Here is a 24,832-nt window from a genome sequence, read left to right on the forward strand (position 1 = left end):
TCATAGAATCGCCTCTGGTTTCTGACGGTACCCGGCCTCAAGCCCAGTCCTCTCATGGGTTCTTTTTAGCACCCCGCTGCTGAGATGCACATGGTAGCTCATGGCGCATGCGCCTCTCACTGCTGCAAGAATAATAGATCAGCTTGTTTAACTACAGTGTGTTGGTTGATGGCCACTGATGCTCTTAAAGGAACTCCAGCAGGAAAAGAATACCTTGATTTTTTCTTTTTACTTGGGCTTTTCCTTTACATGGAAATCAGTCCACATTTCAGCCTTGTGGACAGCGAGCTGAGGACTGGAGTCCAGCCTTGGCTCCCTCCTTGTCTGGCCCGGTGACCTGGGGAAGCCCGTTCCCCACCCGGCAGCTTCCTCTCTGTTGGTACCATCAGGGAGCAGGATTCCAGGGTGGCTAACTGTGTCATCTCTACTGTGCCCGAGAGTGGCCCTGCTGATCACCAGCAGGGATCCAAGGCTGAAAGTCAGGTCAGCTCACCCTGGCCGTGAGGACAAGGGTCTTGGGGCTTGCATGCTGGAACACATGTCCACAAGCAACGCACGAGGCTGGGGCCCAGGGCGCTGAAGCAGGGATCGAAGGGCTGTTAATAGCACACTAGGGTGGGGGGAAAGTTACTCTGCAGGGGACGGCCAGGCAGAAAGAACTCTGATCCGGTGACACCCAACCCCACCATCTAGCTCGTTCTGGGCTCTTCCCACCTGGGCCGGGACCACAGCTGTCGTGCAGCACCACACGTCCACGAGCGTGCCAGCATCTCAGGCACGATCCACCGCCGTCCTCCTCAGCCTGGCTGGACGTTAGAATTCCCTGGTCCCACCCCAGAGGGTCTGGTTCAGGGGTTCTGGAGTGGGGCTGGGGTCTCAGTATTTTTAAAAAGTTTTGCAGGTGATTCCTTTATGCAGCCAGGGTTGAGGGCAATTCGTCTGACGTCGCAGATGGGGAAACAGAAGGCTCCAGGGGCTGCCTACGCCCTTGGAGGGGAGGGCATGTGCTTGCCAGTTTGCCACAGTCCCCACAGGACCCCCGTCACTCATTCGTGGAACCTGGACACTCACTGCCAGCATCCGAGTTGGGCAGCCCCGATGTAAGGCTGTACGTGCTATTAATACACGGTGGAGGGTGTCTGTACACACAGAGCTGTAAATGGTAATTAGCTTTAGCTAATTAGGGAGGGAGGGAGGGAGCTTCACTTTTTCCTTATGCAGATTAGGAATGTCAAAACATTTTATACTGGGCATTATTTTTCTAATAACAATGATAATGGTGATTAAGTCGATGATGATGAGATTTTTAAAAAATAGGAAAGCCAAGGTGTTGAGCGCTCTTAACCATTTACCCAGGATCCAACCCTGTGCTTCCTGGGACCACAGTGGCCCAAGAAACCACGTGGAAAAGGCCGCTGGAGCAAAGTCTTCAGAGAGACTTCTCTGGGTCCAGAAATCACCGGTCAGTTAGGAGCTTGGTGCTTAGGTAAGGTTTTATTCAAATAATGCCCATCCTTCCGTTTGTGTCAGGAGTGAGGACAGAGAATTCTCACGTTTGAAATCTTATGGCAGCCCTGGAGAGCTAGGCGAGGTTTATTACCTTCCTCTTACACCTGGGGAAACTGAGGCCTGCAGAGGCCGGTTAAGGTTGGGACCCAGGAGATCCAGTGGGTCAGTGGCAGAGTCAGGCTTGTACCCGGGACTAGTAAACCCCACCCCTTTCATCGCACCCCATCTCCAACACCCCCCTCCGCCCCCGGTACTTGGCAGGCCTGACGTGGAACTGATCACTAATCGAGCCTCCCTAGCGTGACTGAAATGTTCTTGAAGTGACTGAAATGTTCTTGAAGTTCGGCCTGGAGAAGGCCAAGGAGGAGCTCTTGTGTCAAGTTAGATGAAGAGCACCCCAGGGAAGGTCAAAAGCCCCAAAGTGAGGCAGGTTTACGTCCACGAATTCATTTAGCACTCACGACAGCCCAAGCAGTAAGGATTATCATCCCCATTTTAGGTGTAAGGAAACTGAGGCTCAGAGCAGTTCATTAGATGGTCCATCCGTTCATTTATTCATTAGTTTCACACACTGATTGATCACCTACTATGCGCCGAGCAGTGTCCTAGGCGAACAAGACCGCACCAGTGACGATTGTTCACAGCAGTAAGCAAGCCTGACACACCCCTCACGCAGCTTGCAGTCTGCGGAGGAGACAGACCACAAATAGACAGTGACATCCCTCCCGGGCAGGAGTAGGAACGTCAGTGGGCGTCAGAGTGGAGGGTCTTACTGCCTGCTCCTCCGATCCCCGGAGATCTTACAGTAGTTTGTATACAACTGCCACACGTGAACCACTTCCTAGGGACCTGGCTCTCATTTCTAACATGTCACAACAGCATACACAAAATGGGAGGTTTTGTCCTTATTTTATAGATGGGAAAAGTCTCAGGAGGTGGATCAGCATCAGTGAATGGAGACTGAAGGGGGGGTGATGCTCCAGCTGACCTGAGAAGCCACTGCTTTGTGAAGGGTGCTATCTTGGGCACTCCCAGGGAAAGACGTGAATGGCCAGCTCGTCTACTTTGGGCAGAGAAAAGAAGGGGAAAGAGTTTAGATTCAAAAGCCAGGTGGGTCCCTTACTGGCCGAGGGACATTGGGCAAATCACCACTTTGAGCATCAGTTTTCTCCTCTGTAAAATGGGGATGCTAACAGAGCGTCCCCTGCAGGGCTGAGAGTGTGCATGCAGGAGGACACTGAGGAAGCTGCCACTAGCATGGCCCCAGGGTCCCCCAGGCAGTGCAGGGCACAGAACTGGGTTGAGGAACTGGGCAGCGAGGACCCCTGGGGTCTTGTCCTGTGAGCCCCACCCTGTCCCAGGTCCTGGCCCCTTGGTACCAGGCCCCACAGCACAGTGCTCATAGGCATAGGTTCTAGAGTCAAACAGAGCTCAGCGACTAACTCATCATTTTACTTTGGTCAAATCATTTTGCCTCCCTGAGCCTCAGTTTCCTCATCTGTAAAATGGGGGTCACTACTTCCTAGTGCAGTCATGAAGATTAAATGAGCTAATGGGTATGAAAAATTTAGCACAGGGTCTGACATAGGGTGGTTCTTCAGAAAATGAGAGCTTGCATTGTCATCGTTGTTGCTGCTATAGATGTCCCACATGAACGTAAGGCTCCTAGGAGCCTCCTTGTCCCTCTCCTGGTCACTAACAGAATTTCCACTTCTCCCCCTGTCCTCCCCTCCTAACTCCTGGTCAAAACAGAAACTGGGTAAAAGGGAGTATTTCTATTTGCGCTGGAATTAGCCTTGTTTTAGCTCTTAGAGGCTGATCATTAACCGATTCCTGCTCTCTGATCCCACGGCCTGTGGAAGTAGGTGCCTGCCCCGGCCCCCCAGGGTCTCCTGCCTCCTGACGTCCCACACCAAAGGGGAAAGGATTCTGGATTTCACTGCATGACCACTGCATGTGACCTTGGGCAAGTCCCTTCCCCTTCCTGGGTCTCAGATTTTTTATCCTTATAAGGAGGGACTTGGCTTTCAAACATTTGCTTGGCCGCTTTGGAAAAAAATCTCACGTGGGAGAAAGAGTACAGGCTCTGAAGTCAGCCAGCCTGGATTCAAAACACCAGAGACACTGCTCTGAAACTGGGCCTCACTCACAGCCTCTCTTCCCTTCCGTGTGGAAGCATTTGCCCTCGCAGAGACCTGGCTGTGCTGTACTACCAGTGGTGCAATTCTGGACGTATAATTCCACCTCTCTGAACCTCATCGATATAGTACTTATTATCATTTCCAGCTTTCAGGCTGTCGTGGAAATAAAATAAGCAGGACCCCTTAGTACATGATGGGGAAATACTCATAGCAGTGTCAGTAAGTGAGACTAACTTAGATGGTACACGGATCAACCTTTAAATTCAACAGCTACATATTTCTTTTAATTGCGTACTTGAAAAATATAAGTAGCACACAAAACTCATGGTCCCATGGATAATGCTTCTTGTGGTAGTTGGGATAAATGATCCAAAGCTACTGGGACAGATCTGCCATCTATCTCTCAAGATGTGGCTTCCCTCTTTGAGTCTCAGGTGACATCTCTTGCTGCCACCATCAAATTCACACTCCACCCAGCAGGAAGCAGAGAGCAGGAAGGGCAGAAGCCACAAGTTGCACACATCATTCCCACTTGTGTCCCATTGGCCAGACTTAGTCACCTGACCACATCTGGTCGCAAGGGAAGCTGGGAAATTCAGCCTTTCCTCTGCACAGCCATGCGCCCGTGTGGGGTTCCATTACTAAAAGAACAAAGGAAGACTGGATGCTGGTGTTAAACTAGCAACTTCTGCCCACATATGTATCGACTTAAAGCTTCCTTTTAAGATATATTTCTGTAAATAAAAAATAAGACATTTTAAAGTGGATGTGGCAGCCACTTTGCAACTACGAGAGAAAGACCAGGGGAATAAGGAGTTGCCAATGAAAAGCCCTGACGTCGCTGTGCCTCTGAACTGACCCAGGAACTGCCTTTCTCTGACTCTGCTGTGTGATGTGGGAAAGTCACTTCCCCTCTCTGAGGCTTTACATAGTCATCTAGTTAAGAACACAGTTTCAGGGGGTCGAGGGTCTCAGATCCCTCAGTTCACGGCACGTTATCACTATGTGTTGCACAAGGACCCTCTTCTATTTGATTGATTGATTTTTTTCTAGTCCCTTCCATCCCCATTTCCCACTCCCACCCTTCCCATAGCGACCACTCTGATGTGTTCCATGTGTAGCTTTTCATTTGTTGATGTTCTCACAAAATGTTTCGCTACTCAGTTTGCATATTGGGATTGTGCTCTGTATCCCATTCTGGTTTTCTTTCCCCCAATCATAACCGTTTTGTGAGATCCATTTCTATAACCATATGGTTCACTAATTCTTCTCTCTTGAAAGCAGCACAGTGCTCAGTGGTGTGCACCCACCACATTTGCCTGTGCCTGTGCTAGTGATGAAGCCCACGTGGCCACCAACTCCCCACGGCACAGGGAAAGCGGCAGGGAATAATGCCATGTGTGTCCCCTCCCGGGCCTGTGTGAGAATCCCTTCAGCATTTGCATCCAGGAGCAGAACCACTGGGTTGCAGGGTATATACACATTTAATTTGATTAAATTCTTGCAGAATGCTCTTAAGAAAGGCTGACCCGGTACACCCTCTTTCTAGCAGCGCACAAGAGTTCCCACGGCCCCAGTCCTGCCAACATGGGCATTGCCCAGCTTTCTTATTTTTGCCCGTCTCATTGATTTAAACCTCATGGTTTACATTTGCATTTCTCTGAGCATTCTCTGACCCTGAGTGAAGCTGAGCGCCTCTTCAAATGCTTTAAAACAAGATTTAATTATAGTACCTACTTCACAGGGCCATTGTGAGAGTTAAGTGTTTACCTCATTGCTCAGTAGGTTAGTAAGCACTCAGTGCTCAATAGATGCAATTTTTAAAATTTATTTAATTAATTTATTTTTTTTTACAAGACAGAGTCTCACTCTGTTGCCCAGGCTGGAATCCAGTGGCATGATCATAGCTCACTGCAGCCTTCACTCCTGAGTTCGAATGCTCCTCCTGCCTCAGCCTGCCAAGTAACTAGGACTACAGGGGCACACCACCAAGCCCAGCTAATTTTTAAAAAATGTTTTGTAGAGATGGGGTCTCACTATGTTGCCCAGGCTGGTCTCAAACTCCTGGTCTCAAGCGATCCTCCCACCTTAGGCTCCCAAAGTGCTGGTATTATAGGCGTGAGCCACTGTGCCCAGCAATAAATGTAAATTTTTTAAAACCAAGGTACCATGATTTGAGTTATCTAATTCTCAGTTACTATTATTATATTATTAAAACACGTGGCATGTGGTAGGTGCTCAATAAGTGTGCATGCTCTTGGCCTGCCTGACATCCTCTGGGCATCTCTGCTTCCACTCCCCCACACTGGTGGAGTCAGCCCCAGTCCCTTTGCACAGCCTCACCTGTGTTCTCTTCACTCTCCTGGTCCTTTCCAATCTCCTGCTGGCCAAAGAGACTCTTCAGGATGGCATTGGCTATGGGCAGCATCATGGCGGTGGAGGCGGTATTGCTCAGCCACATGGACAGGAACGAGGTGGTCACCATAATCCCCAGGATGAGCCTGGGGAACAGAGGGAGTTAGAGGCAGATCCAGAACTCAGGGCCCCGGAGCTCCTCTGGTCCCAGTTTGCCATCCCTGAGGAATCCAACCCATCCATTTCACAGGTGGAAAGTTGCGGCTCAAAGAGGGCAACTCAGTGGCAAAGCAGGGACCAAATCCGCTCACCAAGTTATTTTAGATCTAAGAAAACTGTGGCTCAATACATTCGGGTAAACCGACCACAGGTCCCCAAGGTTCTAAAGACATCCCAGGCGTGACATTTTCTTCCCCTTACCCCCAGACCCTGATGGCACCCATCTCGGAATAACGTTGCCCAGGCACCAACACGCTCCACCATCTTGCCCTAATGGCCTTCCCAGACTCCCCCCACCCCCTCTCCCCTCCTATCCCACCAGCCACCCACAGCTCAGACTCTACTGAACTTCTCGCCAGCACCCGATGCACCTGAAGTCTCCTGCCCCGCTGCCTCTGCTTGGTCCGTTCCCACCGACAGAATCTAAGTTTCATGACTCTTTCCCTTCATGTTGGACTCCTAATCCACCTGGAATTTATTTAGATGTGTCGTATGAAGTGAGAGGTAAATAGATTTTTTTTTCCTGGAATGAACTAATCGTCCCAACTCCCACCATTTATTAAATAATCCTTCCCTTCCCCGCTGATGTGGACTTCTTCTCGGTTATTTATTCTGTGTTTGTAAATCTGCTTCTGAGCTAGCATCTTACCACTTTCATTGTTGTAACTTTATGTTTGGGAACGGCCCCGCCCATTCTTGAAAGTGGATCTCACATGGAACCTCCTCCCAGAAGTCTCCCCCTTCCTTTACCTCTCACGTGGCTCCCACACCGTGACGTGCCCCCTGGGGATCAAATTCCTCTTGGCGCTGGACTCGGTTTCATAGATGGGACCTGTCCCATAGGTCCTCCTGACAGCTCCTCCATGAGGAAACACAACTACAGAGCCCAGCAGAGTGCTTGGCACAGAGTAGATGCTGGAACCTTCTTCTCCTACCCCCTCCCCCACATCAATTTTATCACCCAAAGAGCTCTCAAATCTAGCCATTCTGTTCATCTCCACCGCCACCCCCTAGTCCAAGCTACCATCGTCTCCTGTCAGGACACCCGAAGCAGCCTCCTAACTGGGCTGTGCCAGCTTCTCACGCCTGTCCCGCCCCTCTGGTCTCTGCAAGGCAGCCAAGAGGGATCTCTGACAAATGCACATCCGGCCATGTCACTCTCCAGCTCAGAATCTTTTACAGCAGAGATTTATAAAAAGTAGGTCCATGGACATAGTTCAGGACTGAATTGGGGAAAAAACTTTACATCTTCATTTTGCTAACATCTAACAAAAATTGAGTATTTCCTTCAGTGATAAACAGGCAACAAAGTTCAGTCGTATGAGCAGCGCCTGAGACATTTTCCTATCACGTTATGATAGTTGCAGATGTCTGGAAATAGCATCAACACTCAAAACTGCCACAAAATTATGGTTGTGATCAGGCCCGTCCCTAGGTCTTGTCATTTGTTGTGTCCATAAAGGAACACAAAGCATGCTGGAGCAAAAATGTGTGTGTTTTTTTAAAAAAAAATTACTTGGATAATTGCATTTTGCTGTAGTTGCTCTCGTTTCAAATCCTATGTGTTGTGCTTTATGGATTTAAACACATTATTATTCTGGGCAGATCCTTAAGATTCACCAAATTGCCAAAGGGGTTCATGGAAGGAAAAAAAAAAGATTGAAACCACTCCCCCATTTTCAAGGCCACCCAGTCCTCTGCACTCACTCGTGGAGTCCTCACCGCAACTCTGCGGAGCAGGCGCTGCGGCATCACCATGTCACAGGCAGAGAGAGGCGAGTCATTTCCCAGAGCAGCCTTTCGACCCTCTTCCCAGGCGATTCTCATGCACCTTTGAGAGCAACTGCCCACGGGCCTAGCACTGCGCCTGGCGCACAGAGGCTGCTCGCTATATAGGTGAGGGATGAATAAGTACATGGAGGGGGGGAAATGCCGAGTTTCTTGGGCCAGTTGGCTAAACCAAAGAGAACGGGTTTGGGCTCCGGGGCTGTGGTCCCTCTGCCTCCCACTGCAGGGCTGGACCCGTTCCCTGGCCTTACCTGGCCGGCTGCACCCCAATGAGCATCAGGATCTTGAGGGCGATTCTGCGGTGCAGGTTCCACTCCTCGATGGCGCTGGCCATGATCAGACCGCTGAGGAAGAGGAAGTTGGTGTCGAGGAAGTACTGGGGGCAGACCTTGCTGGAGGGCAGGATGCCCATGAAGGGGAAGAGGACGATGGGCAGCAGGGCCGTCACCGAGATGGGCAGGGCCTCCGTGCACCAGTACACCGCCATGAGCAGGATGACAAACAGGCAGCGGCCTTCCTGCAGGGGAGAGGCGGACTCAGGCGGCCGAGCTTGGGGGCACAGGGGCAGGGCCTGTCAAGCCTGTTCTCGGGGAGGCAGTGGAGCAGGTAAGTGCCCAAGGCTTTGACCCTGAGCAGGTGGCGTCACCTTTCTGAGCCTCATTTTGCTCAATGATAAAATGGGAAAGCTATTTCTGTCCACATGCTAGGACTGTGTGAAGATTAAATGAAATACTCTGTTGTCTTAGAAAGTAAACCCTGAGATAGGATGAGAATGAAAGTAGTTTACCTGATAGGGAATTCCAGGAAGTTCTGGAAGGACAGTGGGGAAGCGGCACAGAGGAGGAAGCCAGTAGCGTGGGTCCATGAGAAGGTCACCACTGTGGGCCACCGGAGCTCAATTCTGATGGGGACCCCTGGAGGCAGCGTAGGACATGCCTCGGAGTTGTCTCAACTGGGAGCCCAGGAAGCTGGGGCATTTGTCTGCCAACTTCTGACCATCTTTGGTTGATGGCTGCTCCTGGGAGCATTAATTCCCAACGCTTCCTCCCCCACCTCCCCACGTGCAGGCTGAACACGCTCCTGCAGCCAGAGAAAACACTCCCGCACACATCTCAGACGCGGCAGAAAGCTATTGGCATGTGCAGGAACAGCGAGCACTGTTGGGTCTGCTGTGATGTGTAAGGCAAAGAGAGAACCCCACAGCAATTCCAAGGCCGTTGGCCTCAACAGTGGAAAGACAGGGTTGTCATTTACTAAGATAGGGAAGACGGTGAGATACGCTCACATCAATTTCCATACCTTGAAAAACACATCCCAAGACTCTGCTTAACATGCCTTACATTGGAGAATTTCCAGATCCCCAAGTTCCTTAGCTTTTGTATCAGTGCTCACGTGCATGCATGAAATTTACAGATGCACAAAAAGTCTCCTGCAGAGAGAATTCCTGTACAGCAAGTCTTATTTTCCTATTGGCTTAAATATATCTTTCTGGAAGAAAAATAAATAGGTCCCCAGACTAAATACAGAGTTTTCCTTAAGAATATCTAAAAATTAGTTGTTGGAGGCAGGAAAGAACAATTACAAAACAAATTAACTCAACTTGGAATAAATATTCCAAGAACCCACGTTATTGGACACACACGTTAAAGGTTGAGTGCAAAAGCGATAATACAGAATTAAATCCCACGAGCAAAATTCTTAAGTTTTGACTTTTCATCATCCTTTCAGTTTCTTAAACCAGGCAGATCCCTACATATCAGGGGTGAGATATCTTAGAGAATCACAGAGACCAGAGTCTATAAATATTCATAACCCCCAGCCCTTTGTTCAAGCAAAATTGTATATTGAATCACAATATTTAAAACAGAAGAAATCTTAAATGTAAATATCAGATAAAAAGGAGCTTTTCTGGGAGAAGGGGGATGAGGAGCTCTCTACAGAGCTTCTCTGTTCTCTCCCTCCCTTCTGCCCACCCTGGCCCCCAAGACCGCCCCAATTCGGAATTCAGTGGCGAATGGTCAGATCGTCACCAATTCCTTAGCATTTCCCTGGCTCTTCAGACGTGGAGACTCGGAGCAGAGGGGGGAAAGGGTGAGACAGCAGGTAGATGTCAGAGCTGTTTCTAGAGCCCCCAAAGCGCCCCAGGCAGCTGAGACCCCACAGCAGGCTATTTGTGGAAAAGACTCTCTTAGCCTCAACCGGAACTTGAAGCCAAAGGATGTCATCCCAGGGTTCCGCAGAGGCAAGTAGAGGCCAGCTCCATGCCAGGTATTTCTAGTACAGCAAACAAAGATGTAGCAAAATAGCAGCACAATAAACAACACCCTGTTTACAAAACCCCAACGTTCTGCCTGCAGAGCTCCGGGAACCACTTGGGAAGTCAGTGTATCCAAAGCTTCAGACGTGGCCAACGCCAACTCGACCTTCTTAGGGCTAGGAAACCGTGACTCTGCAGAGGGTCCTAAAAGTCAGCTGGAGACAATCAGTGCTCATTGCTCAGAGAGGTGAAGTGGCTTTCCTGAAGACACACAGCATTGAGAGATGGAGCCCTCTCTCCTCCTGGGTCTTGGCTCCTGGTATGGAAGAGGGCTGACGCCCTGTCTCCATGCCCCCACCCTCTTCATTTTTCTTCATGTCGCTGCTCACCCTGAAAGCAGATTCTGTAGCTCTATTGGTTTTCCCCTCTATAGAATGCAAGCTCTAGGATGGCAGGAATTGTGTTCCCAGTGCTAAGAACAGTACCCGGCACGTAACAGGCACTCAAAACATTTGTTGAATGACTAATGCATGCTTCTACAACTCAGAGAAAATGCTTCTCTGCCCTTCAAGTTTCTGTCACTCACAGCTCAGACTCCTGACTAATACACTCACCTTCTCCATCTTTCTAATAATAACACCTGACATTTTAATAGAATATATTGTGCATGATCTCTTTATTATTATAAAATTCAAAATGCGTACTACATGCTGGAGACTGTTCTAAATATCTTGCTTCTATTTGTTCATTAAACAACCGTATGAAGGGAAGGTTACTATTATTTTCATTTCCATTTCACAGATGAGAGAAATGAGGCACAGCGAGGTTAAGTAATTTACCCAAAGCCACACAGCTAGGAAGTGGTGGATGTGAGGCTCAAACTTAAGCAGTCTGATTCTAGATTATGTGCTCTTATCAATTATGTCCTATTGATTGCCTTACATAGAATGTCATGATATGTCAACCGGAGGAAGGGGGTGAAAGGAGAAAGGAAGGGAGGAAGGGAAAGATGGAGGGAAAGAGAACAGCTGATTGTTTCCCAGTATTTGTTAGTGTGAACATACAAGATGAATCTATGTATTTTTTAATAGAAAGATCACAGAGGTTAGCTTTGTCTTTAGAATCTTCATTTGTTACTTTCAAATGAATCAGCCAAGATAAGACATATATATTTTATCAAGTTGTATCTTGGTGTGGTTCTGAAATAAAAGAAGCTGTGACTCCTACCCAGAAAAGTACATTAAGTACATTCTACACCGACCGACAGAATAACTGGCAGCTGAGTCAGCTGCTAGAGGCTGAGCCAGGAGGTCTTAAGAAATGCCTGCGTCAGACTTCCTGGTACAGCATCCCAGGTCTCGTGATATAAGTTTTTCCAAGAACTGTTCTCCCTACCACTCCCCTAAAAATTCACAATTGGCACATTGAAGCCTCTGACAAATCATATAGTAAACACATTTGTCTTTATTTAACCCAAAGTTTCCAAAATACATTTGACCACCGATGGAAATATCCCTTAAAATCCTACACACCTTGTGTTCCGTGGAAAATATCTTGGAAACACTGCCAAATTGTAACCCGCAAAGACTCATCCATTCAAAATGATCTGCTTACTCTCTGTCTCCCTGCCTAGGGGCCCTGTTTGTCTCGTCTCGTTCACTTCTGTGTCCCCAGCACCCAACACAACGCCCAGCACATTGTAGGGGCCCAGCATCAGTGAGCGTGGAACGAGGGGATGAGTACGTGGCCTGTGACCCTTACTCTTTGCTGGACATGCTGGGGGGCCGGATATAGAGATGAGCGAGTGGAGGAGCTCGGAGCCTGGGGGTAGCAAGGTGGGTGCAGACTCGGGTAACTGCAGCGCGGAGCAGCATGTCCAATGGCAGGTGTGGCTCTGAGTAAGTTAGGGACGCCTGGGGAGAGGAACTAACTTAGCTCAGAGGACAAAGGGGAGTAGCAGGGAAAACACTACTTAAACCAAATCTTAGGGAATGAAAACTTTTGCAGGGGCCTAAGGGCAAAGTCTCCCATTGTCCAGCAGCCATTTGGCCATTTATCTGCCTATTGTACTTTTAAATCTGAGGGCAAATTTCTGCAGCAGTAGGAGACTTACAAATTTGCTTCTCTAACTCTACAGGAAATGCTCCACGTGTGTGTGTGTGTGTGTGTGTGTGTGTGTGTGTGTGTGCGTGTGTGTGTGTGTGTGTGTGTGTGAGAGAGAGAGAGAGATTCATGAATATCACCAAAGTTACAAATTTAAGAAGCTAATATAGTCTCCCTGCTAGTAACACTCTAAAGTTCAGAACTTAATAGATGACAAGAAGGAAAAGAAAGGGCATGACTCCAGATCTTACAGTATCAAAGGGATAATAAAGAGATAGTTTGAACAACTTTATACCAATAACTTTGATAACTCCGGGAAAACAGAGAAACTTCTTGAAAAACATACCTTACTCAACTACCAGAAAGAGAGATGGAAAACCTAAATATTTTAGCATCTATTAAAGAAACAGAATCAATCATTAAAAACGGTCCCACAAAAAGTCTCCAAGCCCTGCTGGCTTCAACAGTAATCCCGCCCAACGTGGAAAGCATAAATAATATCATCTTACTCAAGCTCTTTCAGAGAAGAGAGAGAAAGTGAACACTTCCCAATTCATTTTATGAGGCCAAGATAACCCTGTTACCTGGGTTATCCTGACAAGAGCATCCAAAGGAAAGGAAATAGAATGGAATGGTTGGGAACAGTGTCGTGCAGAGTCACCTGGGACATTTCAACCCTGAGAAGCTCTGCCGAGAGTTACCTTTTCTTTCCCACTTCACGTCACTATGCAAAAGAATAATTGCAGTCAAAATGACAGCCACGACCACCAACATTGTCTGAGCATCTACTAAATTCCAAGCATCTTACATGTAGTAACTCATTCAATGCCCACAACAACCTTTTCTGGGAGGTGCTATTCCTCTCCCCCTCTTTTCTGGGGGGATTTATAAAAAGACATCAATTTAAGTCTTGTATACAAAGCTGTGACCCAGGTAATTCAGTTCCAATGTGGTGTTGCAGGTCACAAACCGCAGAGTTAGTCTAAACGGGAGTTCTAATTTTTAAACACTTCTCTCTTAAACAATTAAAGGACTCCAAGTATAATGATTGCCAATAATTAATTAGCAAGTAATTAATTTCCAAGTCATTTGCATGTATTAACTCATTCTATTCTCACAACACCACTTTGGGGCGGGTATTATCAGCTCCATTTCACTGGGCGGAGAACTATGGCAGAGGGGGTAAGCCAGGTAACTTGCCCACGGTTGCTGAGGCAGAGACAGGATTTGAACCCAGGCAGGCTGACTCCAGCGTTTGCATTCGTCAATGACCGCTGTGTATTTCTGCACAATCCATGGCTGCTCCTGTCAAATTCCCACATTCCCTTTTATCCTCTAGCGTGCCTGAAATCGCTCACATTCCTGGGCTAAAAGATCCTCTCGCAAGCTCCCTGGCATGTTCCTGCCACCCCGGTCCCTCCATCACGTCCCATCTCTGTCCCACACTCTCCCGCAGGGCTCTCAATAACTACCCCACTCCCTCCCAATGCCCCATCCCAGGAGCCTCAAACTGCTAGTTCTGGCTCCTTTTCTCCGGAAAATAATCTACCTGGAAGCTCAAGTCCTTGCAACAAAACCCACTCCCACCATAACACTAACAATAATCAACACCCACTGAGAATTTGCTGTGTGCCAGACACTGCTCAAGCTACTATACCTGTGTTACCTCAGTTTGATTGTCATTGTCACAACAACCCTATGAAGGTAGGTTCCAAGATTATCTCCATTTAACCGGTAAGGTAACTGAAGTACAGAGTGGTTAAGTAACCCCAGGGTCACAGAGGTCACGGAGATGAGAGTAGAAACCACGCACGCTGCTCTTGGCATTATGCTTGCATACGAGTGGGGGGAGGAGCTAAGCAGGCTGTTCCCAGATGTCCAATCAGCATTGGGAAAAATAGCAGAGAATGATTTTTTAGCATAAGTATTTCCCATGCAATATTTGGGATATACTTATACTTTAAAAGGACTCTAGGCTGGGTGTGGTGGCTCACGCCTGTAATCCTAGCATTCTGGGAGGTCGAGGCAAGAGGATTGCTTGAGGTCAGGAGTTTGAGACCACCCTGAGCAAGAGTGAGACCCCATCTCTACCAAAAATAGAAAAAATTAGCCCGGAGTGGTGGCATGCACTTGTAGTCCCAGCTACTCAAGAGGCCGAGGAGGGAGGAGGCTGAGGCAGGAGGATTGCTTGAACCCAGGAGTTTGAGGTTTCAGTGAGCTGTGATGACACCACTGCACTCTACCTGGTGAAAACCTGGTGAAACCCTGTCTCAAAAAAAAGGACTCTATTCATCTGAAATTCAAAGTGAACTGGGCATCTGTATTTTATCCAGCAACCCCAGCTGGGCCAATATTCCAAGGATGTGAGGAGGAAAAGCCCACGTGTTTGTAAGGACTAGATGTGGGTCCTGAGGAGAGAAGTTCAGCTCAGGGCCACTTTCCATCCTGCCTGAGAAGTCTGCTTCCAAGGGATGCAGGACCCCAAAAAGAGTTCCCATGTGTGGGAAACCGGCGACTGCAGGCGAACAGCCAGAGAAAAACATCTGCCCCAAGGGAAGGGCTGTGGAGTGTTTCCAGAAGGGGGTTGTCCCCCGACCCCTACCATGCTCACAAGGGAAATGTCCACTGTGAAGGGAAGCTGGGGGGAGTGGCTGTCACACGCTCACCTGCGCTCTCCCCTCTCCTTGTCCCAGCTTCTCTCACAGTGGGTGTCAGAAACCGTGCTCCAGGCATGAGGAAGAAGAGGTGGAACCTTAAGAAGGAACACAGGGGACAAGGATCCTCTGTCCCTCATCCTTCCCAGATTCCAGCCCGGAGAGCACCCCAGAGAGGTGAGGAGAAGATTTCACTCCAAACCAAGTCCCTCCTTTCCATCGTCACCTGGAGCCGACCATTCTAATATCCGAATCGAGACCGTGTTTGTATATCAAAGTAACTGGAGGATTTAATTACTTCTCCAGAGTGACAGAAAAAGGCACATGTCTGCCGGGGGTTTGTGCAAGGAACAGAACGACACCCCCGAAAACGTTGCAGAGCAATAGCTGGAGAGAAAAATAAACATGACTTTTTAAAAATTGGCTTTATCGAGCTATAATTTACATATGATAAAAGGCATCCATTGTAAGTGTGCAGTTAATGGAGTTTTGACAAATACATAAACCCATATAACCACCGCCCCAGTCAAGATACGGGACATTTCCATCTCCCCAGAAAGTTCCCTCATGCCCCTCTCAGGGGATCCCCACGTCCTTCTCTAAAACACTGCTGTGATTTCTGTCGCCACAGATTTCTTCTGCCTGTTCCGGGACTTTACACAACAGGACGTGCTTTTGCGTCCGGCTGTTTTGCTCAGAGCGGCGTCTGTGAGACGCATCCACGGGGCCGCGTGTATCCGCGGTCCGTGCTTTTGCGCTGCTGAGTCGTATTCCATTCCGCGGCAAATTCCTAGTACGCTCTCCTGCTCGTGGGCATTTGGATTGTTTCCAATTTGGGGCTATTACAAATGAAGCCGTGATGAACATTTGAATGCATCTGCTTTGAGGGTGACATCCTGTGCGTCCTTTTGCATAATGCATGCATTCTATACATTAAATAAATGAGAGGGGAGATGAGTTGTTAAATTCCGGTGGCGAGAGCTGCCTTTCAAAAGCTGAGCGGCAGGCCTGCATCCTCCCTCTCTGCTCTCTTCTCTCTCTCCCGTTCTCTCTTCCCTCTCTCTCCACCTCCTCCCTCTCTTTTTCTCCTTCCCCCTCTCTCCTCCCTCTCTGGGTCCTCCTACCAGGATGTCAACATCAGTCCTTTGTGAGGGGCCACTTTCCATCCAGATCAGCATGTGTCCGCTGGGGCGGCGACCCGAGGGAAATGGCAGGAGTTGGCTCACAGGGGGCTTTGGCAGTAAGTGGATCAAGAGTGTGGTTTATTACCTTGCTGGTTAGGGATTGGAGCGGGGCCAGGGTGACCCTAAATAGCTTCCCTGCCCCGGTTGAGCTCCCTATGGGCAAACAGATTCAGATTTGCCAGCTTGATGCCAGACATCTGGTGGGGAATTAATAGATGCTTCTGCCCCTCCTTCCCCGCCCCCTCCCCTACCAGGCCTTAGGGACAGAACTGACTTCCAGAGAGCACAAACCTCCCAGGGTGCACAGAGGCGGGGACAGAGAGTGGAGGCCTGTAACACGCTAAGTGGTGGACTCTCAGATCAAACAGGCCGGCCTGTCCCACCTCCAGGTCTTTGCACTCGCGGGTTCCGGCCGCCTGACCCCCTTGGTGCACCCCCGGCCGCCTCTCTGGCCGGCTGGCCCCTTGCTGTTCAGCATCACGTCAAAGGCCCCCTTCTTCGGGGGGCTCCTTCTCTGATCATGCTGTTGATCGTATCTGCTCCACATTGCCCGGCTTCGTTCTTGTCACTTATCACCAGCTGCAGTTTATTTTTCGTTTGTTCACTAATTATCTCTCTCCCTCCCCTAGACCCTGAGCTCCATGTAAACAGAGCCTGTGTCTATCTTTGTTTACCCCTATCTTAGGGCCTCAATAGACATCTGTTAAATACATGAATAAATGATATAAATCAGGCATTACACACTCAAATGCAGGAGACAATGAGGGAAGCGGGCTGGTATAAAAAAATCACATCATTTTCTCAAGTCCGATTTGCAATTTTGACAATGCTGGGGGTGCAGAAAACCATTATTTTGGCAGGAGAAAAGTGCCCCAGCTTGATGATGACTTACAGCTGGCATTGGGTGTCAGTGTCATGGGGGCAATAGGGAGGGGTGGGGACTGCGGTAAAGTGGGGAGGACAGACTCCCCCCGCAAGGACAACAACTGCTGCTCATCTCCTCTGATTGTTGTGAAGGGGAATGTGTGCCCCGGCGTGCCAGATCTCCTTGTTTTTCAAGAGACATTTGAATTTGTGCTTTTATGTGAAATCTCACAGTTTTAAAATATTTGCTCATTAAAGGGAAAGTGTGAGCCAAAATAAAACAATCCGCAGGTGGTATCTAACCGTATTGGTCTTCCTAGTCACCAATTTATAACCTCTCATCTAAGTGGTTTTAATTGGTGGAGTCACAGATGCCTTTAGTAATTAATGAAAAAGAAAAGTGCTTACACACATATAACACTGAATGTAATGTCAAGGTGTTGACAGATTAGTAGGGATCCTAAGACCCTGTATTAAAAAAAAAAAAATCCCTTTTAAAATACCCATTTTACAGGTATAAAAACTGAGGTCTGGGGAGGAAGAATGGATTTCTTCAGGACCACAGAGAGAACAAGAGCAGGCAGAGCTCATGGCCCCAGTCCTGGGTACCCTTGAAGTAGCAGAAACCTGGAGGGGAGTCTAGGTGGATCCATGATTTTACTCCTCCGACAGCAATGCCGTTCCACCTCTGCCTCCGGGCCCCTGTTTTGTGAACTCAGACCAGCCACGTGGCCACGCTGAGGTTCAGTCTTCGTGTTTGCAAAATGGAGGCTTCCTTTGATCTCTCAAGGGCAGATTAAGGTAACAGCGTGATACCACGTGACCCCAAGGCACCATTCCTTTGAATTTTAACTTCTGGAGTTCAGAGGTTGGGAGCGGTGTCTGATCTTGCAGACGCATTCTCTGGGTTAACTCAGGCTGAGCAGTTTGCTGCCTCACCACTTTGTTCTGCCCAGAGGCTCGCTCCGGGAGAGGGGAGCTTGCAGAGAGGGGCCAGGGGAGGTAGAGTATCAGCTCCAGGTGAAACTCATTCAGCTCCCAGCCTATCCCCTCTGCCTCCGGAAGCCCAACTTAGCTAAAACCTCTAGAAGTGGAGAGCCAAGAGCAAGGCCTAACAGAGACCACAGCCAGAGAAGTCAGATGCCACAAGCAAGAAGTCTGGTCCCTAAATATCATCTGACCCCCAAAGGCCAGATTGTGGAAGAACTAGGATGGGGCTGGGGAGAAGACTGACATGGTCAGCTGCAATCGAAGGGGAAAGAATGCCAAGGAACTCTCTAGAGCTGAGCTGTCCAAACATAGGAGCCCCAGGCCAGGGGTGGCATTTAACTTTAAATTAATCAAAATTAAATGAAATAGAAAATTCCAGTTTCTCAGTGACACTGGCCACCGTGCAAGTGCTCAGCAGCCACCTGTGACTACCACCTACCATTTTGGACAGAGCAGATACGGAACATTTCTATCATCCCAGAAAGTTCTATGGGACAGAGCTACTCCAGATAATTCAGGCCCAAGGGTTTTGCTCCTGAATTCTTGGGGCAAGTCATGGAACAGTCTGAGCCTGAGTCTGTTCATTTGCAAATTGGAAATAATGATATTGGGATGTCTACGTCACAGAGGAGCCCATTAGGATAGATTAGGATAAAGGCATTTTGAAATATGTACTTGACAGGGAAGTATCTTAGGGATGAGGTTATGAATAAATTTTAATTAAATTTTCCAAATTTGGGTGGCTCACGCCTGTAATCCTAGCTCTCTGGGAGGCCGAGGCGGGCTGATTGTTTGAGCTCAGAAGTTCGAAACCAGCCTGAGCAAGAGCGAGACCCCGTCTCTACTAAAAATAGAAAGAAATTAATCGAACAACTAAAAATACATAGAAAAAATTAGCCGGGCATGGTGGCGCATGCCTGTAATCCCAGCTACTCGGGAGGCTGAGGCAGAAGGATCACTTGAGCCCAGGAGTTTGAGGTTGCTGTAAGCTAGGCTGATGCCACGGCACTCACTCTAGCCAGGGCAACAGAGTGAGACTCTGTCCCAAAAAAATAAAAAAAATAAAAAAATTTTCCAAACTTCAACAACCAAGAAAAATATTCTTAAAAGGAAGACAGTCTCTAAATATAAAAGTGATATATCTGTAAAATTCTTAGGAGAATTTTAGTAGATATTTAATTATGGTACTGCAGACATTTGAGGCCAGCCTGATTTCCTCTTCCTTACAGCTCACTTGAATTTTTTGCCTGGATATCTATAAGGTGTTTTGTTTAAACTTAAAGTCCATTGACATTACCATAATATGTTTCTGTGTTACTGAGCGTCTGTAAGTTTTTTATGGGAGACAGTAAGCTCTTTCAATCCACATATGTTTTAGTTTTGTTTCAGAGAAATTTTCTTCTGTTAAAGATTCTAATATTGTTTTATTTTCTTCTTCAGGAACACAAATTATGCAGATGTTGAATTTCCTTTGTCTTCCATATCGATCATTTTTTTGCTCACCCTTTCTTACTCTTTTTGTGCACTTCATTTTGTTCAGTCTTCTTTAGCCTGTATGTCATGTCCCTGATTATGTTTTTAATATTCCCTCATTTTGCTATTTCTAATATAGCTTTGATAATACAGTGGCTTTACTTTTCTCTTCCACTTACTTCCTGAGCACTGGTTTTTTTTATCTCCCTCTACTTGTTAATGTCTCTTCTTTGAACTTTTTGTTTCTTATTTTGAGATTTGTTTTAAGAAGGTCATAATTTCTTTAATTTTTTTCATATGTCACAGAGAAATATCTGTTCAATAGTTTCTCCTACTTCATACACACTCTTCTAGTATTTATTCTTTGTTTCCTTTTTATTTTCTTTGTTCTTTTTTTTATTTCAGAATATTAAGGGGGTACAAATGATTTAGGTTACATGATCATTTTTGTAATGCTTGGGTCTTGACTATAGGTGTGCCCATCGCCCAAATAGCGTTCATAGTATCCATTAGGTTGGTTTCTTCCCTGCCCCTCTTTCCCTTTTTCTCCTGATTGCTTTCCACTCGGTTTTACTTCCCTCTGTGCACATTTGTGCTCATCGGTTATCTCCAATTTAATAGTGAGTACACGTGGTGTTTGTTTTTCCATTCTTGTAATACTTCACTTAGGAGGATGGTCTCCAGTTCCATCCAGATTGTTGCAAAAGGTATTAATTCATCTTTTTCATGTCTGAGTAATACTCTGTGGTGTACATACCACATTTGATTAATCCACTCATGAATTGGTGGGCACTTGGGTTGATTCCACATCTTTGCAATTGTGAATTGTGCAGCAATAAATATGCTGCAGGTGTCTTTTTGATAAAATGACTTCTTTTCGTTTGGGTAAATAGCCAGTAGTGGAATTGCTGGATCAAATGGTAGGACTACTTTTAGTTCTTTGAGGAATCTCCATACTCTTCTCCATAGAGGTTGTACTAATTTGCAGTCCCACCAACAGTGTGTCAGCATTCCTTTCTCTCTGCATCCACACCAGCATCTATTGTTCTTGGACTTTTAACAAAAGCCATTGTAATTGGTGTAAGGTGATATCTCATTGTGGTTTTAATTTGCATTTCCCTGAGGATTAGTGACGTTGAGCGTTTTTTCACATGTTTCTTGGCCATTTTGTCTTTATTCTTTTGAGAAGCATCTGTTCATGTCTTTTGCCCACTTGTATGTTTTTTCGTTGCTGATTTTCTTGAGTTCTTTGTAAATTCTGGTTATTAGCCCTTTATCGGATGTGTAGCTTGCAAATAATTTCTCCCGTTCTGTAGGTTGTCTATTTACTCTTTCGACTGTGTCCTTAGCTGTGCAAAAGCTTTTAGTTTAATCAAATCCCATTTCTTTATTTTTATTGTTGCTGTGATTGCCATTGGGGTCTTTTTCATAAATTCTTTGCCTAGGCTGATACCTAGAAGAGTTTTTCCTACATTTTCCTCTAGAATTCTTGTGGTTTCCTGCCTTAGGTCTAAGTCTGTTATCCATCTTGAATTAATTTTTGTGAGTGGTGAGCGGTGGGGTCCTATTTCATTCTTTGCATGTGGTTATCCAATTTTCCCAGCACCATTTATTGAATAGGGCTTTTCCCCGCAGTGTACATTGTTGTCTGCTTCATCAAAGATCAGATGGTTTTATGTCCTTTTTATTTTATGTTGCTTTTATTATCTCTTATACTACCTTTTGGCAGGTCCCATGCTGGCTGCTCAACAGCGAATTGGGGACCCTCTTTTTAAGATCAGTTCTTTGTTGGAGGAAAGTGTGGGGAGAGGGGCTGGGACCACAGGTGTTTAAGTACTGGCACTGCTGTCTCAGAACCCTCTTACCAACACTGCCCTGGCACACGCCTTCCCTCTCAGCAGGCTGGAGACCTAAGAAGGTCATGGTCTTTTTGGTGTCTATTTTAGCATTTGTGTCTTTTTGACTAACCAAGAGAGAAAACTAGAAGGTTTCCAGCCATGTAGCTGATCACTGTCCACCGTCTCTCTTCCACCTGCCACTCCAACATCCTGCTTCTTACCAAGGGTCTTGGAGCCTCCTCGCTCAGTTCCTCTGAACTCTGCACTGTCACATCCGCCTCAGGGACTCTCCCGTCCTCCACGTGCGAGGCCCGGGCTTTGCCAGTGTGAGGAAACGCTCCCAGAGTTGGAAAATCCTCCTGGAGAACTCGGTGTCCTGCCCACGCTCTGCAGGAGCACGTGCCACCTTGGGTTTCCCGCTGCAGTTTGCTCCACGTCCCACTGCCATGGTCAGCTCTTTTGCACACACTGGGAGTGGGATCGTGGTCTTTCCCTCTTTCATCAAACGTGGCCTTTTCTTCTCTTTCTGTTGCCTTTTGGAGCTGTTTTCAGGCTGCTTCAGGAAAGTGAATGGAACAGAAAAGTCTTTATTCTGCCAGCTGAAACCGTAAGTGCCTTCCACCTAGTAACTGTGTCCTCAGAGAGTACTGTGTTCCTTTTTGCATATCTGTATTTTCTAATCTTTCTGCAACAAACACGCACAATAGAAACAACATGGGCTTTGGAAACAAGCCTAATTCAAGACCTGCTTCTTCCACATTCCAGCTGCTGGTCCCGAGCCAGTTAGTTAACTCTCCTCACTCTCCGATTCCTTGCGTGCTGCAGACACGTGGTAATAGTACCTGCCTTGGAGAGGGATTTATGGAATATGTAAGTTAACCACTGACCCAGTGATTGATACTTGGGGAATATTCAATAAATATGAGCTATTATATTTTATTATGATTAATCATATATTAACATTATTATAATACAAGTTTAATTTCTTAAAGCTAGGCTTCAAAAATACTGGTTGTTTTTTTTTTTTTCTTTTTCTTGTTTCTCAGAGACAGGGTCTCACTCTGTCACCCAGGCTGGAGTGCAGTGGCACAATCATAGCTCACTGCAGCCTTGAACCCCTAGACTCAAGCCATTCTCCTGCCTTAACTTCCCAAGTAGCTGGGCCTACAGGCATGTGCCACCACGCTTGGCTAATTATTTTTCATTTTTATTTTTATTTGCTTTAGAGACAGGGGGTGGGTCTCACTATCTTGCTCAGGCTGATCTTGAACTCCTGGCCTCCAGTGATCCTCCCACCTCAGCCTCCCAATGTGTTGGAATTATAGGTGTGAGCCGCCACACCTGGCAAAAATATTGTTCTTAAATCTTAAAATATGAGAGCCAGAATGAAACTGAGATCATTTAATCCAGTGGTTCCCAACAGAGGGTGATTTTGTGCCACAGAGGACATTTTTGATTGTCATGACTGGTGGCATCTAGTGAGTACAGCTCGAGGATGCTGCTGAACATCCTGCCATGTCCACAGTCAAGAATTATTTGTTCCCAATAGTGTCAATGTCAGTAATGCCAATGTTGAGAAACCCTGGCCTAATCTAACCCCTAGTACAATGGAGGAAATGGTTGCCCAGAGAAGGAAAGTGGCTTGCCTGAGGTCACACAGCAAGTCAGAGGTAGGTTGTACAAGAAAAGGACTGGCTTTATCTCAGCTCACTGGAAGACCACTGCGCCCTGGGCTTTCTTGGGCAGCAAGAGTTGGGAGCTGGGCTGGCAGAAGGGCGAGGCACGTGGGCGAACCTGACAGTGAGCCCTCCTTCGGTCCTGCTCTCCAGGCCCCTCGCTGGGCTCACCGAGTCCTCGCCTTGGTTGGGAGCGAGGGCAGCGTGGGGTTGGGGTGGTCGGTCACGGTCCCAACCCAGCCCCACTCACGCCGCCCCAACCCAGACACACTCTCCAGGCCCCGGTTTCCTTACAGGAAGCCTTGAAACCCCGGCTTCTTGGGCTTAGCCACTACACTACCGCAGGGATTAAAGTCTGCAGAGGGGACAGGAGAGGAGGAGAAAATGCCGTGTCAGGTGGTTAATTTTTGAGCTAGGGAATGATTTCCAGGCAGACACAAGGCAACTTTTCTCCCACTGCCCCCAAGCTTGCCCCCTTCGCTCAGGAAAGGAAAGAAAGAGAAAGGTCTGTTCTCCAGGGCCCGGGGTGGGGGCTTTCAGGACACTGTCTGCGCCACCGCTGTCCTCTTCGCCCCGCCCAGCTCCCTGCCGGGCTGCAGCTGGCATGTCGTCAGGGCACTGGCTGTGACCAGGCTCTTGGCGGGTACTGGCCGCCCCGTGTCGGGCAGAGAGCTGCTGGCCAGCCCTTTGGGGAGCAGGACTGTGCCCAGCTGCCCTCAGCGGTGCCCTGCCGCTGCCTGCGAGGGGCCTGCTCCCCAAGAGCGTTCAGGGCTGGACCTGTGAAGCTCTGAACTTTGAACTCTGGCAAAGCAGAAGCCAAGCCTCGGACCTTACCACGTCTCCTCACTGTGCCCCGCCCGGGGCTGGAACCTCCAGGGCCACGCGGTGGTTTGGAGCATCACAGCTCAGACCCTCTTGACGGGAGTGTGTGACCTTGGCCATGTCGCCTCCCCACTCTGACCCGCACTTGGCTCGTGGACAGCACGGAAACAACGGCATCGCAGAATCGCCACGGGGGGCAACTGCTGGAGGACAGGGAGACAGCCAGCCCCGAGAAGCAGGGGCTGTCGGGGTCGGCGGGGAGAGCGGTGGACGGGGAGCTGGGAGATGGGGGCTGAGGTCTGGACCCAATGCCAGGAAGCAGAGGAACTATGGGTTTGGAGCTTGGCGTCCTGGGCCAGAGCGCCCAGGTTCGAATCCTGCCTCTACCGCTTCCTAGAACAAAGGACTTAACTCTGTTCCTTGGTTTCCTCATCTGTAAAATGGGGACGACGACAATAAAGATGATAAGAATTTCAACCTCATAGAGTTATTGTCGGGAGGATTAAATGAGTTCACATAAGTAAGGTGCTGGGATCAAGGAATGACACTGAATAAGCGGGGTGCGTGCACGCGCGCGCGTGTGTGTGTGTGTGTGTGTGTGTGTGTGTGTGTGTGTAGAGATATATACATACATACACTAACATCTACTATAATATGTCATCTACTACTCACGGGCTCTGTTACTTTGAGCACATTTCTTGTCCTTTTACGTTAGAAGTTGCATCTCAACGATCTGTAAGCCTTCATCTGTGCCATTTGGGGATGAGGGTAATGATTGCAGGTACCACACAGACGTGGACCCCAAAGGGAAAGGAGGTTGGAGCACTCAACTGGCTGGCCCAGGGTCCCTCTCCTCCAGCCTGGCAGGAAGAGAGAAAACCCAAGAGAAACCTTCTCTGCCCAGGCCAAGCATCACCTGGGCACGAGGCCTGCACTTGGAAAGAGGAGGCTAACGAAGG

General features: G+C 47.9%; 1 protein-coding gene across 2 annotated transcripts in view; it reads right to left on the reverse strand.

The window, feature by feature from the left end:
• Positions 1–24,832, reverse strand: part of SLC13A3 (solute carrier family 13 (sodium-dependent dicarboxylate transporter), member 3) — a 67,224-nt gene that overhangs the window by 29,377 nt on the left and 13,015 nt on the right. For both annotated transcript variants that reach the window (XM_012640483.1, XM_012640482.1), the window contains exons 2-3: positions 8,264–8,529; positions 5,994–6,151 (exon numbers count right to left, since the gene is read on the reverse strand). In XM_012640483.1, coding sequence (XP_012495937.1) covers positions 5,994–6,151; positions 8,264–8,529 — 424 coding nt within the window. The remainder of the gene's footprint in view (positions 1–5,993; positions 6,152–8,263; positions 8,530–24,832) is intronic.

The sequence above is a fragment of the Propithecus coquereli genome, unplaced genomic scaffold, assembly GCF_000956105.1.
Source record: "Propithecus coquereli isolate 6110/MARCELLA unplaced genomic scaffold, Pcoq_1.0 Scaffold153, whole genome shotgun sequence".
Taxonomy (NCBI): Eukaryota; Metazoa; Chordata; class Mammalia; order Primates; family Indriidae; genus Propithecus; species Propithecus coquereli.